This window comes from Chlorocebus sabaeus, chromosome 22 (assembly GCF_047675955.1).
Source record: "Chlorocebus sabaeus isolate Y175 chromosome 22, mChlSab1.0.hap1, whole genome shotgun sequence".
Classification (NCBI taxonomy): domain Eukaryota; kingdom Metazoa; phylum Chordata; class Mammalia; order Primates; family Cercopithecidae; genus Chlorocebus; species Chlorocebus sabaeus.
The window spans coordinates 87,320,182-87,338,153 of record NC_132925.1 but is presented as its reverse complement, the minus strand read 5'-3'; the positions used below and the strand labels follow the sequence as shown (position 1 = coordinate 87,338,153).

Here is a 17,972-nt window from a genome sequence, read left to right as displayed (position 1 = left end):
TCTGCCTCAGTTTCCCTGGGGAGGTGTGGCCAGCACACTGCCCAAGTTCGGGCCAACTTCTAACTGGAGACTGAACCAGGCAGCCCTTTAGCCAGCATGTGACCAACAGCGGTGGGCAGGTGGCCCAACACTCCTCAGCCTACCAGCCCACCCTGGGGTCTCAGCTCAGCCAGACGCCCAGCAGGGGCTGCAGGGAGGCCTGGGTCGACTGGAGCAGGGTATGCGGGCAGCCTACTCCACACTGGGGAAACAGCCTGTGGCACGCTGGGAGTCTGAACTCTACTGTCAACGTGTGTGGCCTCAGTCAGGTCCTCTCCCTCTCCAGGCTTCAATTTTCCAGGCTAAGGGGCAGGGGGTAGGGATCCTCTCTAAAGGCCCCCCTGCTTGCCAGCTGCAGGTGGGAAAGACCGCAAGGGTGCCCTGAATTCGCGGATCAATGGGCCCAGACACAGGTATCTTGTGCCATCTAGTGGACAAAGAAGGAACAGCAGGAGGCCCCCAAACTCGCAGCGTTGGGGTAGCAGGGCCATCCAGCAGAAACGGCAGTCTCTTGAGGTCGCTAGCAGTAACCAGGCAAACACAATATAAAGAAGCAGGAGCAGTGGAAGATGCTCCAGTGATTGCTCTTGATGGAGGAAATCAAGGGAGGCTTCATGGAGGAAGCACTATCCAAGCAAAAGCCCGGAAATGGAAAGGATGCAGCAAAAGAGGCAAAACCAGATGATTCATGTAGGATGCAAAATGCCATGTACTGGTGGGAGATGGTGAGCTGGGTTGATACCTATGTGAGGTGCGTGTTCATGCAGCAGGTGCCACCAGGTGGGTATGTGGACGGTCACAGCCCAGCCTCTCCCAGCCAGAATTCTAGGGTGGGCATGCCTGGAAGGAACGGATGCCCCCAGTCCCCTCTCCACCAATTTCATGGATGGAATAGGGATATTAGGACAATGTCATGCCCCCTCCACGCCCACGGACCTCCAGCTGCTTGCAGAGGGTGAGCCCCCCCGCTGCCCATCAGCCATCCCTCACAGCTCCACCCTCCCCACCCCCACCCTCCCACAGTCTCCTCTGGGACTTCCATCTGCAAGTGGGGCCATTCATCTTATCTTCCTGTCCACGACTTGTCCCCCTCCCTGCCACAGCTGATGAAGAGAGAGCCAGGACATGGCAGAGCCCTTCTTCCCCCATTGCCCCTTCCTGACAATCCTCACTCCCTTCTACCCGAACACACATGGTCCTTGTCTGAGGCAGCAGCCTGCCCCCAGAATGCACCCTCTCTGTAGCTGGCCCAGACACTCTCCTGTTTCCTTCGCAGAGGGCTTAACTCTCTTCACCCCAATCCCATTGGCATCCCACATCCCTGATACCCCCCTATCTCTTGGGCCACTGTCTTCCTCATTGTCATGGTCCCCTCCCCCTACCTCAGCTACCCACCCTCCAGGTCACTACCAATAAGGGCATGACCTTCTGCCTGTCCATTTGGAACATCCCTTCCTCTGGACATCACCATCGGCAGCTCAGCACCCCCAATGCCACATCTTTCACTCGCCGAGGCCCATCTGCCTGCCCCTCCTTGCCTTGAGACTCCTCTTTCTCCCTGTACAGCTTGCACCTGTGACCAGCTCTAGAACCGGGCCCTGGCAGACACTGTCCGGGGCCCAGTAGCCTCTGGCCTGCTGCAGAGCTTGCCTACATCTCACATGGCCCTTTTCCTGTTTCACTGGGTTGATACCCCAGCATACAAGCCATTCCCTTACCCCTTCTTAAACAAGCTTCCCTGGACCCCACATCGCCCCTCAGCTTGGATCCCTTTCTCTGTTCCCTGGGTGTTGCCCACACCCACCATCTCCCCTGTACTTCAGCTCACTCCTGTCAGGCTCCCACCCCTCTGTTCCATGGAAACCCTCCTGCTCTGGCGGCCGAGGCCTGGGGGCCTACAAGTTCCCAAACCCTGGGGCCACCAGACAAACCCAAAGTGAGTGAGATTCTACAGAATAACTGGCCTGAGCTCTTCAGACGTGACGAGGAAACACGGAGGACCGTCACAGACTGGAGGGGAGTAAGGAGACAGGAGGATGAGGTCACTCTAGTGCCATCTTGGATTGGCTCCTGCTCCAGGACAAGGACTTTAGGACAACTGACAGAACTCCAATAAGCTCTGCAGATTAATTAGCAGTGTTTATGTCAATATTCATTTCCTGTGTTTGATCCTTCTGTGGTTAAAATGTTAACCACAGGGAAGCTGGGGGACCTGTAAATGGGAGTTCTTTGTACTATTTTTTGCAAGCCTGGAATTTCAAAATGAAAAGAAAAAAACAAAAAACCCAACTAAAACCTAGTGTTGGGAAGTAACCTCCACTTCACAATACCCCACGGCTGAACCTGTGCCTCCCCCCAGCTTCCTTATCTCAGGAAATGGCAGTTTGGCCAAAAAGCTAAGGGTCATTTTGGATTTTCTTATTTCTCACCCCTCACATTCAAGCCTTCAGCAAATTCTGTCCATCCTAGTTCCAAAATGTGCCTTGAATCCATGCACCCCCGACCCCCTCTCCCTAGCACCCCACTGTACTGGAAGCCACCGGGCTTTCTTGCCCAGAGCCTGCCCCCACTTCATGCCAGCTCCTGGCTCCCTCTCTGCCACCCCTTTTGTCTTCTGCAGCCCTCACCGCTCACATTGACTGGGTCCTCATGGGGCCTGGCACTGCCCACGTTTCCCAAGACTGCTGGGGCTTGGTTTCTAGCCCAACACTGCCTTTCTGCTCCTGAGACCTTCCCAGTCTTTCTCCATGGCCTCCCATGGCTGGTTCCCTGTGGTTCCCCCAGATCTCACGCACAGGCAGCTCCTCCAGGGAGCTTTCCCAGACCACTCTAACTCATGGGCCCACCATGCCTCCAGTCTCCACTCCAGCCCGTGCTGGTTTTCCCACTGTACTCATCTCCTTAAAATTCCACCAGATTTGGCTGGGCACGGTGGCTCACACCTGTAATCCCAGCACTTCAGGAGGCCAAGATGGGCGAATCACTTGAGCTCAGGAGTTCAAGACTAGCCTGGGAAACATGGTGAAACCTCGTCTCTACTAAAAATACAAAAATTAGCCGGGTGTGGTGGCGGGCGCCTGTAATCCCAGCTACTCAGGTGGCTGAGGCACAAGAATCGCTTGAGTCCAGGAGGCAGGGGTTACAGTGAGCCAAGATTGCGCCACTGCACTCCAGTCTGGTGACAGAGCAAGACTCTGTCTCAAAAAAGAAACAAAAATCCACCAGATTAGGGACTGGGCCTCACTGTGACATGCCCCAGCATCCAGCCTGTGCTGGGCACATGGGAGGTATGTGATGAACCACTGAGTGGTGCACTGGTTGGTGCTGCTGCCCAATGTGGCCCTTCCTTTTCTCCTTGGATGTCACCCTTCCTGGGTCACTCTGGGTGTCTGTAGAGGTCCCCAATTCTCCAGCTCACAAGGGCAGGCCTTAAAGGGACTCCTCTCCACTCCCCTCAGGTCTCTCCAGGGACCAGAAAGTTCTTGCTAGCTCTGGCCTCCACCAGAGGCGTCTTTAGAATTCCAAGACCATCTCTGGAATGCCGGGCCTGTCTGGGGAATGCCAAGGCTGGGGCACAGGTGCAGAGAGTGGAGTGGCTGGGCGGGGCAAGGACAGCTGATGGCATTCTGGCTAGAGTCTGGGTGCTGCTGGCAGCTGTCCCTCCTGCGAACACCACTGCTGACACCTCCACTTCCTTGCAGCCCCCAATGCCCATGCCCCCAAGACAGCATCACTGTCTGGCAGCAGCTCTGGACTCGGCACTCCCACTAAGCTGAGAGCTGCCAGGCCTTGGGCCTCTGTCGCTGTCAGGGAAAGAGACTGGGCCACAGGAGACAAGCCTCTGAGGTTCACAGGAACTGGAAGTCACGCCCATTTGGATGTGGCCCATCCGACAGGGCCCTTGGCTGGAAGCCAGCTGGCTCTGCTCTCCCCCACACTCACTGGATGACCTTAACAGGTCCCTGTACCTCTCTGGGCCAAACAGGTGAGGGGAGGTAGAGCCAACTCCATGCGCCTCTGGCCCTGGGAGTCAATGTTGCTGGCAGGAAATACAAGTGAGTGGGCGGGTGAACTAGCACTGTGGGCCTGCAGGGACCCCACAGGCTCAGCTCCATTCCAGCCATGGCTGAGAGGTAACGGGGGTTGCTCTGCCAGGCAGCATTCAGGGCCCAGCTGTGTGCCGCAGTGAACCACTCTCTCCAAGGAGAGGACCCCTAGGCTGCCACAGTGGTTGACCAAAGTGATGGCCCCCAGGAACTTGTGGGGGTTCTAGGCCCCCACAGACTCCAGATGCTGAATCCCTGGAGATGGTGCCTGGGCATGAGGAGAGATAGAGGGCAGCCAGCAGGGCAGGCCACACAGCAGTCTCCGATCTCATCTCACTCCCCGCAGAAGGCAGTGTGGAGTGGCGGTCACGCACCAGGCACTGCAGCCAGCCTGCCTACGACAGGGAAGGAAGCAGTCATCGGGTAAGAGTGAGTCCTGAGGAAGAGTCCCTGGCCCAGGGACACCAGAGGCAGACAGCAGACCTCCGGGGAGCACGCTTTATTTGCATCCCCCAGGACAGAGTTGGGGAGGGAGTCAGGGGATTTGGGGTTGAGGATATGGCCAGGCTCAGGTCCTGGGACCCCAACCCCCTCCCCAACCCCAGGACGCAGCTGGAGTTGGAGGCTGGGCATGGGAAGCTCTGGGTGAAGGTCAGCATCTACTCCACACCCTTCATGAACTCCAGGAACTCTGTGGAAAGAGGGGCAGGTGTGGGTCAGGGGTGGGGGCTGGGCAGGGCATGGAGGCAGGGGACCAGCCCACCTACCCACTTACCATCATAGTCGATGCGGCCATCGTTGTTCTTGTCTCCGTCCTTCATGAGCTCCTCGATGTCGTCCTCTGTGATGGTCTCGCCTGTAGCCTGCAGCATCATCTTCAGCTCATCCAGGTCGATGTAGCCATCAGCGTTTCTGTGGGGAGGGGGCTCAGGGTAGGACTGTGGGGAGGGCATAAGGCAGCCCCACCCATGCCCCAGGAGGCAGAGCAGGGACACTGGGAGATGGGGCATCCCTCTCCCCAATCAGGCAGAGGCCGCAGGGTCCCTAGGCCTGGAATCTGAGACCGCCCTCCTCTCCAGTTCGGCTTGAGTGTGGGTCAGGGTCAGAGGTCAAGGATCACATGCTCACTTGTCAAACATGCGGAAGAGGTCAGACAGCTCCTCCTCAGATTTCCCTTTGCTGTCGTCCTTCATGCACCGAACCATCATGACCAGGAACTCATCAAAGTCCACCGTGCCGCTGCCTGGGGGTGGGCGGCATGGCCGTTACAGAGGCCGGGGTAGGTACTGCAGGCAGCACCTTCGACATGAACCCCCAGGTTCTCACCGCATCCTCACACCAAATGCCAGGCTTCTGTGGCCATTATGCCCATTTTATAGATGAGGCAACTGAGGCTCAGATAGGCAAAACCGCTCCCAGCTAAACAGAGCCAGCATTCCAGCCCCCAGCCAGCTGGGGTTCTTCTGGAGCCTGGGGAGGAGGGGGCTCACCGTCCTCATCCACCTCGTCAATCATCTCCTGCAGCTCCTCAGGGGTGGGGTTCTGGCCCAGCATCCTCATCACCTTGCCCAGCTCCTTGGTGCTGATGCAGCCATCCTCAGCACCCAGCACGAAGATGTCAAAGGCTGCCTTGAACTCTGTGTTCAGGGGTTGGGGGGCACAGTAGTCAGGGCTCAGCAGCCAGGACCTCAGAAGGCCAGAACCCTGGGGCCATCTGCCAACCTGCCCACCTCCCTCGGAGACCTCTCTGAGGTCAGAGCAAGAGGGACCAAGCCTCTGCTCTCTGGTCTGGGGTCCTCTTCTGGTAAGGGGTCCCCATGCCAGCCTGGCCCCGCTGGTCTCCCACATGTGTGATAGGGGTTCTCACCATTTTTCTGCTCTTCTGTCAGCTGCTCTACCTAGAAAGGAAAGGGAATCTCAGGGCTCAGACTCAGGTATAGCTGCTGCTAAGGAAACCAGCCCATTCCACAGGTGAGAAGGCTGGAGCCGGAGGAGGCAGGCTGTTTCCAGGCCACAGGGCGGAGGCCTCAGTCCTCCCTCCCTGCCCCCAAAGCCCTGATGTGACCCAGCTGGCCTCACTGAGACTGGGCTCAGGGCCAGGGTGACAGGTGGGCACCCCCTTCAGGGCCAAGGTGACCCTCAGTAACAATAGTCAGTGACCACTCAATGCCCTTTCAGCCCCTGATGAAACTCAAGCTGGGTGGCCCGAGGGACAGCTGTCCCTCAAGTTGGGACAATAAAACCAGTGTGGCGGCAGGCAAGCCACCTACTGTAACCTGACCAGGGTGGCCACTGGGCTATTTTTAATGAGGAACAAAGTTAAACCTGGTGATTGTTCTGGGGACTTTGGCATGCAGGGGGTGGGGCAGCGTTATCTGGCCCCCTGGCCTGCTAGTGCCGCCTCAGGAGCCAAAATTAGTCCCCAGCTCCGCCAGGCCTTGTATGGGCACTGGGTGGAGGGCTGCCCCCACTCCAGCTCCATGGACTCCCACAGGATAAGCAGGCGTGCCCCCAGAGCTGGCTGTAGCACTTCCCTGCCCAGGAGAGAGGGAGGCTGAGGGAGGGGTTCCCCTGGGGACAGCTGTTCATTCCAGGATGTCCTTGCTCTGGGGTTGGGGGAGGTCACCACCACCCCTGGATAGAATAGCATCTGAAGACCCCCAGTGACCCAGGAGGCTGCAGGGGCTTGGGGTGACCACTCTCCAGCGCTTGTTCCCTCGCTCTCACCCCTAGCTAAGCCACTGAGCGCTGAGCCTGCCAGGCATGATGGGAGCTGGGGCCCCAGTTCTCTGTTCCTTCTTCCTTGGTTCTCCCTCATGTCCAGAACTTCCCTGCCTCAAACTTCAAAGCCCCATCTCCAGCTCAGGACTCAAGCTCTGCAGCCCACTCCTCTCACACCCTCCACCTCCCAAAGCATCTTCGGCCAGTCAAGGGGCTGGAGTTGGGTAGCAGATTTTGAGCATGTGAGAAGCATAATGTGAGGGGCAGAAATGGGGGTTGGGGACAGGGAGACAGTAATGGGGACTCAGACAGCTCAGGAGGAAGAGATGAAAAGAGAAAGGCAAAAACGTCCAGAGACAAATGCAGAGACATGTGGCTGAGCGACAGTGCCTCAGACTACAGACACTTGGAAACGGAGAGTGAGACATGATGCTGAAAGCTGCGACATCCTCCACCACCCTTCAGACCCTGAACTCCCATCCCTTCTGCATCCCCAAACACCCGAACCGCTGTCCCTGTGACAGCCTGGGTTGAAGGCACGTAGGCCTTCTCCTGGGCCCCCACCACTTCCCTGGGGCTACTGGCCCCCCATTCTGAGCTGAGTGAGCCCCCAGTGGGCCTGCCCACCCCAGCCCTACCCAGCCCTGTCCCTCACCGCAGCCTTGTAGATGTCATCCATGCTGGCGGCTCACAGGACAGCCTGCTGGGGTTGCCAGCCGGCCCTTGACTTAAATAGCCCTGCCCCACCGCATTCCTGGCCCAGCCCAACCCAGCCCAGCCCACCCCTGCATGTAGTATCCTCCAGTCCCTCCTCTGGTCCCAGTGATCTCAGGCTGGCCTGAGTCCCCGTGTCCTCTGCCCAGGGCAGGAAGCAGATGAAGGGCTACAAGGACCAGGTTTCTTTCCCTCCTGTCCCCCACACTCCCCAAGGGACTCTCTGAAAAGGTTTCTGGAAAGAATGAAAACATGAGTCCAGTGCAGGACAGGAGTTACGAAGTTGTGGGCCCTAGGCAAGGCCCGGGCAACACAGCAGCTCAGGCTCCCATCCAACCAGGGAGGCGGGTGCCATGACCACCACTTTCCAGATAAGGAAACTGAGGCTCTGGAGGAGTGGTGACTTGCCCAAGATCTGACTGACTTGGCAACCCCTGCCTTTAACTCAACCTCTGAGGTGCAACGTGCAAGGAGAGGCTGGGAGTGCAGGGCCCTGCCAAGAGAAGCCTTGAATATCAAGCTCATAGTACGATGCTGTGGAACTGGTGAAGGAGGAAGTGACTGATCCACCTTCGGACAGGGTGGCCAGGAGCCCTTCTGCCAGAGGAGCCTGCCCCAGACTTCCCATCCGCCCAGGGAGAAGTACTCACTTCAGGCTTAAGTCGGCTGCTGTCAGTTATTCAACAGCACCCCTACAGATGCCCCATCTGTGGCAGGCTCCTTTCCTCTACCCTCTAGTTAGGTTACCACCTTCCTCTTCTAGGTCTCATTTTTCCTTGGTTTAGGACTCAGTTCCCCATTCTAGCACTGTAGTTCCTGGGTCCAGGTCAATCTGTCTCCCTCGTTTTAAACTCTGGCAGGCCACCCCGTGGGGTTCTTGTGCTCAGTGGCGGCACACACCCCTCCATCCACCTACACCCTCCTTCGTACAGAGTTCGTATCAAGTTTATCCCTCTTGATAAACACGCTCCCTGCCTCGAGCACTACTGCGTGCCGGGCCGCGCATGAACCGACCCACTCAGTTGTCCAGGAGCCCCAATGACAAGAGATCTCCGAGTCTAGGAGAGGTTCAGAACTGGCCCAGAATCGTTCTCGCCCTGCTCCGGCGGTAAGCACAGGTCCTGTTTTCCCCTCCAACCCGCCTTGCCCTAAAGAGAAAGAGCTCAACAGCCAGGTGAGGCACTATTATGGCCTCCTTTATCCAGAGGAGTAAACTGAGGCCAAGAAGAGCAGTGACTTGCTTCGTGTAGCCCGGAAGGCTCGAGACCTTCTGTCCCCTCTTCCCGAGGACGGAGGGGCGATGCCCAGAGCTGTAACCACCAGGGGTCTCAGTTTCTAGCAGGCTGCGCAGTGTACTTCCAGCCGCGCCACGCAGGTAGAGATTACGCAAGCGAGCACCGCGCACGCGCGCGCTGTGGGTGGTGCCTGTCAATCATGCACGAGGGGCGGGGCGAGGGCGCAGGAAGAAGGCGGGGCCAAGATGCGGCGCAGCGCGCGGCGGGGGCGTGGGCCGGCGGGGGCTGGGGGGCGGTGGGACGTTGACCCCGCCCCCTACTGCTGCCAGTCTGCGCCGGGCGGCGGCGGCGGCGGAGACCCGAACATGGCGACGGCGCGCACCTTCGGGCCCGAGCGGGAAGCCGAGCCGGCCAAGGAAGCTCGCGTCGTGGGCTCGGAGCTCGTGGACACTTATACGGTTTGTTGGGGGCGCGGGCACCTGAAGCGGGGGTGGTGGCTGGAACCGGGAGTCCGACTTGGGGTCTTGGGGAGGGGTTCGGGATCTGCAACCCTGAGGAGCGGGTAGAAGGGTCTGAGATTGCGAGGGGGCTGGGACGGGGGATCTAAGGAAAGGGATCTGGGCCTCGCAGGTTCGGGTGAAGGGTTGCTCGGGGCCTGAGGAGGCGGTTTGGAAAAGGGTACGCGATCAGAAAGGGAGGCTCGGGTTGGGGGCGGCATCTGGGGATAAAGGAGGGGGGTGTCTAGATGAGGCGAAACCCCTCTAGATCCTCTAGGACTGGAGGGGCCCCGGCCTGAGAGACCGTTACTGGGGTTCAGGAGAAAGGCGATAGGGAGAGGGTCTCTGATGGATGGAATCAGGGAAAAGGGTCAGGCTCCGCAGGCCTTGAAGAAAGAGAAGGCGCCAGCACCCTGATCTGGGAAGCCTGCGGTGGTGGTTGAGATTTTCTCTGAGAAGTGAAGGATAGACCTGGGGAGCAGACGCCTTGGGGGTCGGGCGGAGACAAGAACGGAGGACGGGTGGAGCCCAGCTGTGGAGAAATAGGGGTGGTCTCAGTGCTGAAGCGCAGGCCCTATAAACCTTAGGAATCTTCGTGACTTTGGGCTGTGGGAGCGAGATGGGGCAACAAGCTGCGCACACACACTTCTAAGCTATGGGGGAGACAGAGGACAAATGGGGGGTAGTTTCCGACTCTGATGGGGTTGGATGCCGGGCCTGTGAGCCTGGTGGGCTGCCTGGCAAAAACTAGGCATTGAGCACCTCCCTGCTTCGTCCCCTTTGTTCCCGCAGGGTAGGGAGTGGGTGGGGGCCTTGGCCCTGCCTGCACTCCCCTCCATGGCCCTCATCCTAACCTCCCCCACTGAGGGCCATTCATCGGGCTCTTTTCTCCTTTCCTGAGGGCAAAGGGAAGGAATCAGGCAGGATGGGAAGAGGAGAGGGGTGGATCCTGGAGCAACAGGCCAGCCTGGAGAAATGGCTGCTCCTCAGGGCTGGAGAAGGCTTCAGCTCCATGCTGCAGAGAGGAGAGGGAAACTAGGTGCAGGAGGCGGGTGAGGTCTCTGAGCCGATGGCTGGCTGGCCATCATCTAGGGGCACCTTCAGCAAGAGGGCCATCTTCAAAAAGCTCTCCCTATTCTGGACTGCGCCCCTCCTCTGCATGTGTGTCGGGGGAGGTGGTGATCTAGATTGGACCCTACCATCCTCTGTCTCTGGGTGTGCCGAGGTGGATATTATGAACACACCTACCCTTGGAACACTTGCCATGGGTCAGGCCCATGGACAAAGCATTTTACATGCATTGCCTTACTTGGTCCTTGATTCTAAGATGGAGGAACTGAGGCTCAGAGAAAACATAGGCTCCAAGTTACTTATATAGGTGACACATAAGCTGCAGCCAGGAAATGGCAGAACCAGGTTTTTAACCCAGGCCTTCCTTAACCTCTAGGCCATATTGCCTCCTGATAGAGCTTAGTTGCTACCACTGCCTCCCCACATCAGCTGCTTGTGCCTTGATTCCTGGCTCAGTAGCAGAAATCACAGCCATGAACCAGTTGAAAGGGTTGGAAAAGGACTTGCTTCCAGGAGGGCACCTGGAAATAAGTACAACAGAGAAGATGCTCAGGCTACAACTGGCCCTCTTCTGCCTCCCTTGGAAGAAATGGCCTTGCCTGCAGCTCGGGTTGGGTTTTGAGTTACCTAGAGGCAGGAGGTAAAAAACTAAAGAGGTGACTTGTTGTGGTAATCACTTTTTTCATTCCTTACTGATGGATGGAGCCACAGGCTTGTCCCATGTGCCTCCCAGCCCTACTGCTGGGGCCATGGAGGAGGCTGAGAGGGGCCCTGCTGGTCAGCAAGGGTCAGGTGCAGAGGCTGGTGGGCAGGGGCAGCCTGACTTTGGCCTTGGGGTGGGTGTGAGTTGCAGTGAGAAAGACTGATAAAAGATAATTGGGAAAGGTAATTGCAGCTTTTGCTATAGGGGGAGGAGACTCCTTTTTGGGCCTCCCTTGCTACAAGGGCTTTTGGTTTCCCCTTTTAGGTTTACATCATACAGGTTACTGATGGCAGCCATGAGTGGACGGTAAAGCACCGCTACAGCGACTTCCATGACCTGCATGAAAAGGTAACTGTTAAGAGCTGGGAGCACATATTTCAGGGCTGGAGGGTCCTGTAGGCCAAGTTTCCATTGTGCCACACATTGGTTTTAGGGCAAAAGAGGCTCCATGTCCATAGTTCTTAATAAATCACTTTGTTAATATAACTGCATTCATTAATAACTGCGTTCATTAATATAGCATGTAAATGCTAGCCTTCAGCTCTAGCATGAGCCAGTCTGCAAGGAGCATATTTGAATTTTTAATATTTCCAGTCCTAGCTTGGATACGAGATGCTGAGACAGTTTCCTGGGAAGGGGACAGGTTTGAACTTGTTCGACCTAGCTATAGCTATTCCAAAGCCTGTGCTGTAATATCTGGCTGTGATTCCATCTTTTCTTTGCTTTTGGAGATGCTGTCTTTCTCTGGGTCACTTACAGCGTGTTTTAAAGACACACCACTGCCCTAATTGGTTTTTACTGTGGCTTGGAAAAGATGGCAATTTTAGGGGCAAAAGGTGTTACTTTTCTGAATGTCTCCAAAGTCTCCAGATGGAATTCCTTGTCTGGAATTGTATTGGTATTTCTAATGCTAATTGGATTGAAAGAGGCCGAATCCCAGGTGCCCTCATTTGGTCACTGATCTTGGTACTGCAGGGAGGGGCTGTGCAAGTGCTGACAAGCGCCTGTCCTCAGGCTTCTTGCCTTGGCCTTACATAGGCACAGAGCCTCTTAGTCTGTGGTTGATGTGCTTATGTTTTTTTACAGCTCGTTGCAGAGAGAAAGATTGATAAAAATCTGCTTCCACCCAAAAAGATAATTGGGAAAAACTCAAGAAGCTTGGTGGAGAAGAGGGAGAAGGATCTGGAGGTCTACCTCCAGAAACTCCTGGCTGCCTTCCCTGGCGTGACCCCCAGAGTGCTGGCCCACTTCTTGCATTTTCACTTCTATGTAAGTTCCTCATCGGGTTTTCACCTGTGCCTGCAAACCCACAACTGCCAAGCTTGAGGCAGCAAACCAGGGGGGACCTCAGCTTTGAGGTGGGCCGGGGTTTGACCCTAGGTTAGAAGATGGAGGAACGTCACCCTGGTTAGGGATGTGTTGTGGGCAGAAGCATGTTAGTTGACAGATTTGCCTTAAATTAGACTGAGTGTGGCCACAGAGATGCTTTCCTCTACCACAAGGCATTTTGTTTAGCAGAAATGGCCTGTGGGTGTTTAAGCTAGGTTTCCATCCAGATGGATGAGGCTGGATTAGAAACAGCTGACACCTGGGATAGACTATTGTTGAGTTGTTGGTTCACAGTTGTTGGTTCAAAACTAATTAAGGGATTAGTCTGTGATGGTGGAATATCACCATCTTGGGACGTGTAATCGGGGTCCACGCTGCCAGGGTGCTAAGGTTGAGGGTAGATAATTTCCTCTGATGGGAGAATGTGTCGTAGAACAGCTCTGTACTCCGTCCTGGACAGAAGAACAACTTTCGTAAGTTGCTGGGGACAGAATGCATTGTCAGACTTTAAGAACAGCACTTAGGCAGTGTGAAACCACAATATTTGGGGTTTTTTTTTTTGGGTTTTTTTTTTTTTTTTTTTTTTTTTTTGAGACGGAGTCTCGCTCTGTCACCCAGGCTGTAGTGCAGTGGCCAGATCTCGGCTCACTGCAAGCTCCGCCTCCTGGGTTTACACCATTCTCCTGCCTCAGCCTCCCGATTAGCTGGGACTACAGGCGCCTGCCACCTCGCCCAGCTAGTTTTTTTTAAATTTTTTTAGTAGAGACGGGGTTTCACCGTGTTAGCCAGGATGGTCTCGATCTCCTGACCTCGTGATCCACCCGTCTCGGCCTCCCAAAGTATTGGGATTACAGGCTTGAGCCACCGCGCCTGGCCAATATTTGTTTTTTTGAGATGGAGTCTTGCTCTGTCACCGAGGCTGGAGTGCAGTGGCACGATCTTGGCTCACTGCAACCTGCGCCTCTTGGGTTCAAGCAATTCTCCTGCCTCAGCCTCCTGAGTAGCTGGGACTACAGACGTATGCCACCACACCCAGCTAATTTTTGTGTTTTTAGTAGAGATGGGGTTTCACCATGTTGGCCAGACTGGTCTGGAACTCCTGACCTCAAGTGATCTGCCTGCCTCAGCCTCCCAAAGTGCTGAGATTACTGGCATGTGCCACTGCACCTGGCCGAAACCACAATATTAAATAGCAGTTCTATTTATGAGAATTTTTTTTCTAAGGAAAAATCAGGCAACTGCAAAAAGGATATATGAACAAAGGTAGTCATTCCAGGGTTGTAACAAGACAGTAAGGACAACCCTAAAGTCTAGTAGAAGAGGTTACAAAAAAAGAAAAAAAAGAAAACAGGCCGGGCGCAGTGGCTCATGCCTGTAATCCCACCATTTTGAGAGACCAAGGTGGGCAGATCACTTGAGGTCAGGAGTTCGAGACCAGCCTGGCCAACATGGTGAAACCCCATCTTTACTAAAAATACAAAAATTAGCTGGATGTGGTGACAGGCACCTGTAATGCCAGCTACTTGGGAGGCTGAGGCAGGAGAATCGCTTGAACCCAAGAGGCAGAGGTTGCAGTGAGTCGAGATCATGCCACTGCACTCCAGCCTGGGCAACAGAGTGAGAGTGAGACTTCATCTCAGGAAAAAAAAAAAAAAAAAAAAGAAAAATCAAAGGGTACAGCCAGGCTGAGCATAGTGGCTCATGCCTGTGATCGTAGCTTTTTGGGAAAAAACAAACAAAAAACAAGTCTGCAGCTCCACCATCATTTTCCCAGCAGCACACCAGTCTTCCCAGCAGACTCTGTCTCAAAAAAATGCAGCTTTCTTAAGCAGTATCCAATCGTATGGCTGTAGTTTTTTTTTTTTTTTTTTTTTTTTTGAGACAGGGTCTCACTCCCTTGCTCAGGCTGGAGTGCAGTGGCCTGATCATGGGTCACTGCAACCTCAAACTCCTGGGCTCAAGCGATCTTCTTGCCTCAACTTCCCAAGTAGCTGGAACTATAGGTGCATGCCACCACACCCAGCTAATTTTTAAAAATTTTTTGTAGAGATAGAGTCTTGCAATATTGCTCAGGTTGGCCTCAAACTCGAGCTCAAGCAATCCTCCCGCCTCTGCTTCTCAAAGTGCTTGGACTATAGGCATGAGCCACGTACCTGGCTGACTATGGTCTCATTTTTATAAAAAGTTGATATGGACATATTTGTCTAGGAAAACTCTAGGAGGTTTACGTACACCAAAATGCTAAGACTAGTTTTCTCTGAGTGATAGATTTTCAGATAATTTATGTTTACTCTTTTTCTCTTTATATGATGAAGACGGGGAAGAATCCACTCCCTTATTCAGGCTCACCCTGAAGTAACCTGTGAGTTATGGTCCTAAAAGCCCAGCTGTATTTAAAATACAACTTTCTTGGCCAGGTGCAGTGGCTCACGCCTGTAATCCCAGCACTTTGGGAAGGCCCAGATAGGCAGATCACTTGAGGCCAGGAGTTCTAGACCAGCCTGGCCAACATAGCGAAACCCCTTCACTACTAAAAATACAAAAATTAGCTGCACGTGGTGGTGTATGCCTGTAGTCCCAGCTACCGAGGAGAGAGGCATGAGAGTCACTTGAACCTGGAAAGGGGAGGTTGCAGTGAGCCGAGGTCATGCCACTGCACTTCAGCCTGGGCCACAGGGTGAGACTCCGTCTCAAAAACAACAACAACTTCCTTAAAGTCTTTTCAGAGTAAGACAGTTGAACTTTTCTTGCATCACTAAAGAGCCTAGAAATTTAGTGGCAGTGCTAATCTTGGGCCACTGAGCTTGGCAGGGATAGGTGAAAAAGTAGATAGCATTCACAGATGGGAACTGTGTATATGCTTTGGATTTTATTTAGCATATACCAGCAAGTATAGGGTTAGCAACATACCCTTTTGTAAACATATTTTTACCCTTTCTTATGTGAGAAAAAATTTGCGTTCCTTATGCAAGTCTTTCAGATAAACTTTACTGGTTAGTATTTTAAGAAATAATGTACTTTAAAGGTCACGCACAGTGGCTCACACCTGTAATCCCAGTACTTTGGGAGGCCGAGGCGGGCGGATCACGAGGTCAGGAGATCGAGACCATCCTGGCTAACATGGTGAAATCCTATCTCTACTAAAAATACAAAAAATTAGCCGGGCGTGGTGGCGGGCGCCTGTAGTCCCAGCTACTCGGGAGACTGAGGCAGGAGAATGGCGTGAACCTGGGAGGTGGAGCTTGCAGTGAGCTGAGAGACCGTGTCACTACACTCCAGCCTGGGCGACGGAGCAAGATTCCGTCTCAAAAAAAAGATTGTGCTTTAAGGAAGCTTTGGTTAGCCATTTAGGGATGAAACTTGACATGCAGCCCTTTGACGGTATTTATTCCTTACTTGATACCTATGCCTTTGAGGAGAGCTCTTGCTGGCTGCCTCACATGTGCCTGGCTCTGAGGGTAGAAAGGCCTGGACTGCTCTTTTGAAACTGGTTTGCCTGAGATGGGCCTGGGCTGACTACATCTGGTTCTGGTTTGAGGCAGGCTCCACTACTTGTAGAAGTTTTGATGTATTTGGAATTAGTGTTATCAAACAGGTCCCTAAGTTATATAAATCCTAGGATTTAAAAAAGTAATTGAACCCATCTTTGGATTAAACCCACAGTTGATCAGCCATGGCACTGCTGACATTTTGGACTGGATAATGTGTTTCTGTAAGGAGCTATCCCATGCATTGTTTAGCAGCACCCTGGCTTCTACCCACTGGATGCGAGTAGCACTTCGCCACCCAGCTATGGCAATTAAAGATGTCTCCAGACATTGCCAAATGTCCCACTTGAAAACCACTGGATTAGATCTTCATTTGGGGCCTAAAGATTTGTCAGCCTTTTCTCCAGGCTGGGAACTCTCTAGGGAATGTTTCTCTTAACTTTTATACCATCTGTGTCCTCTTGGAAATTGTTCCACATGTGTTCTGCCTCTTGTGTTGCTGACATTGGATAGGGTGGACCCAGGGAACCCTATTTGGTCATGGTGTGAATTTTTTTATTTTGATTTTTTGAGACAGAGTTTCGTTCTTATTGCCCAGGCTGGAGTGCAGTGGTGTGATCTTGGCTCACTGCAACCTCCGCCTCCCAGGTTCAAGTGATTCTCCTGCTTTAGCCTCTTGAGTAGCTGGGTTTACAGATGGCCTGCCACCACACCTGGCTAATTTTTTGTATTTTTAGTAGAGGTGGGGTTTCACTATGTTGGCGAGGCTGGTCTCGAATGTCTGACCTCGTGATCCACCTGCCTCAGCCTCCCAAAGTGCTGGAATTACAGACATGAGCCACCACGCCTGGCCATGGTGTGGATTTTTAAAAATTGAGGTATAATTCACATACCATAAAATTAACTCCTTTTTTTTTTTTTTTGTATTTTTTTTTTTTTTTTAGTAGAGACGGGGTTTCACCATGTTCGACAGGATGGTCTCGATCTCCTGACCTCGTGATCCGCCCGTCTCGGCCTCCCAAAGTGCTGGGATTACAGGCTTGAGCCACCGCGCCCGGCAAAATTAATTCTTTTTGATGTGTACAATTTAATTGTTTATTTATTTATTTATTTATTATTAAACTTTAAGTTCTGGGGTACATGTGCCAAATGTGCAGGTTTGTTACATAGGTATACATGTGCCACGGTGGTTTGCTGCACCCAATGTGTACAATTTAGTAGTTTTTAGTATATTCACAACGTTGAGTGACCATCGCCACTATCTAATTCCAGAATATTTCATCAGCCCCAAAAGGAACCTGTACCTGTTAGCAGAAGCTTCCCATCCCTCTGTGCCCCAGCCCCTGGCAGTCACTAATCTACTTTTTGTCCTTATGGATTTGCCTCTTCTGGACATTTCATAGAAATGGAATCATACAGTGTGTGGCCTTTTGTGACTGGCTTCTTTAATTTAGCCTTATGTTTTCAAGGTCCGTTCATATCGTAGTGTGAATCCTTTGGTCCTTTTATGATGGAGTAACAGTGTATTTTTTGGATATACCACATTATGTTTATTTATTAGCAGTTGATAAGTGTTAGGTTTGTTTCCATTTTTGGCCATTGTGAATGATGCTGCTATGAGCATTTGTATGTTAATTTTTGTGTGAACTTATGTTTTCATTTTTGTTGGATATATAGCCAAAAGTGGAACCTGAGTTATATGGTAACTCTATGTTTGACTTTTTGAGGAACTACCAAATTGTTCTCCAAAGTTGTTGCACCATTTGACGTTTCCATCGGCAGTGTACAGGTTCTAATTTCCCCACATTCTTGCTTAACATTTCTTGTCCTTTTTTTTTTTTTTTTAAATCTTAGTTGTTCTGGTGGGTGTGAAGTGGTATCTCATTGTGGTTTTAATTTGCATTTCCCTGATGACTAATGTTATTGAGCCTCTTCTTTTTTTTTTTTTTTTTTTTTGAGACAGAGTCTCGCTCTGTCGCACAGGCTGGGGTACAGGGGCATGATCCTGGCTCACTGCAACCTGTGCCTCCCGGGTTCAAGTGATGCTCATGCCTCAGCCTCCCGAGTAGCTGGGACTATAGGCGTGCACCACCATGCCTGGCTAATTTGTATATATTTTTTTAGTACAG

General features: G+C 53.1%; 2 protein-coding genes across 3 annotated transcripts in view; one reads left to right on the top strand and one right to left on the bottom strand.

Annotated features, from left to right (window-relative positions):
• Positions 1 to 4,569: 4,569 nt before the first annotated feature.
• Positions 4,570 to 7,551, bottom strand: TNNC1 (troponin C1, slow skeletal and cardiac type). The gene is made up of 6 exons (XM_007984497.3): positions 7,462 to 7,551; positions 5,953 to 5,983; positions 5,576 to 5,722; positions 5,214 to 5,328; positions 4,861 to 4,997; positions 4,570 to 4,776 (listed from the first exon to the last, which is right to left on the bottom strand). The coding sequence occupies exons 1-6, from the start codon at positions 7,483 to 7,485 to the stop codon at positions 4,745 to 4,747; spliced, it is 486 nt and encodes a 161-aa protein (XP_007982688.1). The 5' UTR covers positions 7,486 to 7,551; the 3' UTR covers positions 4,570 to 4,744.
• Positions 7,552 to 9,077: 1,526 nt separating this feature from the next.
• Positions 9,078 to 17,972, top strand: part of NISCH (nischarin) — a 39,299-nt gene continuing 30,404 nt past the window's right edge. Inside the window, exons 1-3 of one of the 2 annotated variants that reach the window (XM_007984500.3) lie at positions 9,078 to 9,213; positions 11,291 to 11,374; positions 12,113 to 12,295. In XM_007984500.3, the coding sequence (XP_007982691.2) occupies positions 9,121 to 9,213; positions 11,291 to 11,374; positions 12,113 to 12,295 (360 nt within the window). In that variant the 5' untranslated portion in view covers positions 9,078 to 9,120. The remainder of the gene's footprint in view (positions 9,214 to 11,290; positions 11,375 to 12,112; positions 12,296 to 17,972) is intronic. The other variant, XM_007984499.3, reaches the window with a different exon arrangement.

What these genes read in the sequence shown, in the direction of transcription:
- TNNC1 (XM_007984497.3), bottom strand. Translation starts at nt 7,485, where the DNA reads ATGGATGACATCTACAAGGCTGCG. An exon ending in GACAGAAGAGCAGAAAAATG is followed by an intron (nt 5,723 to 5,952) that starts GTGAGAACCCCT and finishes CCCTGAACACAG; the next exon opens with AGTTCAAGGCAGCCTTTGAC. An exon ending in TGACGAGGTGGATGAGGACG is followed by an intron (nt 5,329 to 5,575) that starts GTGAGCCCCCTC and finishes GCCCACCCCCAG; the next exon opens with GCAGCGGCACGGTGGACTTT.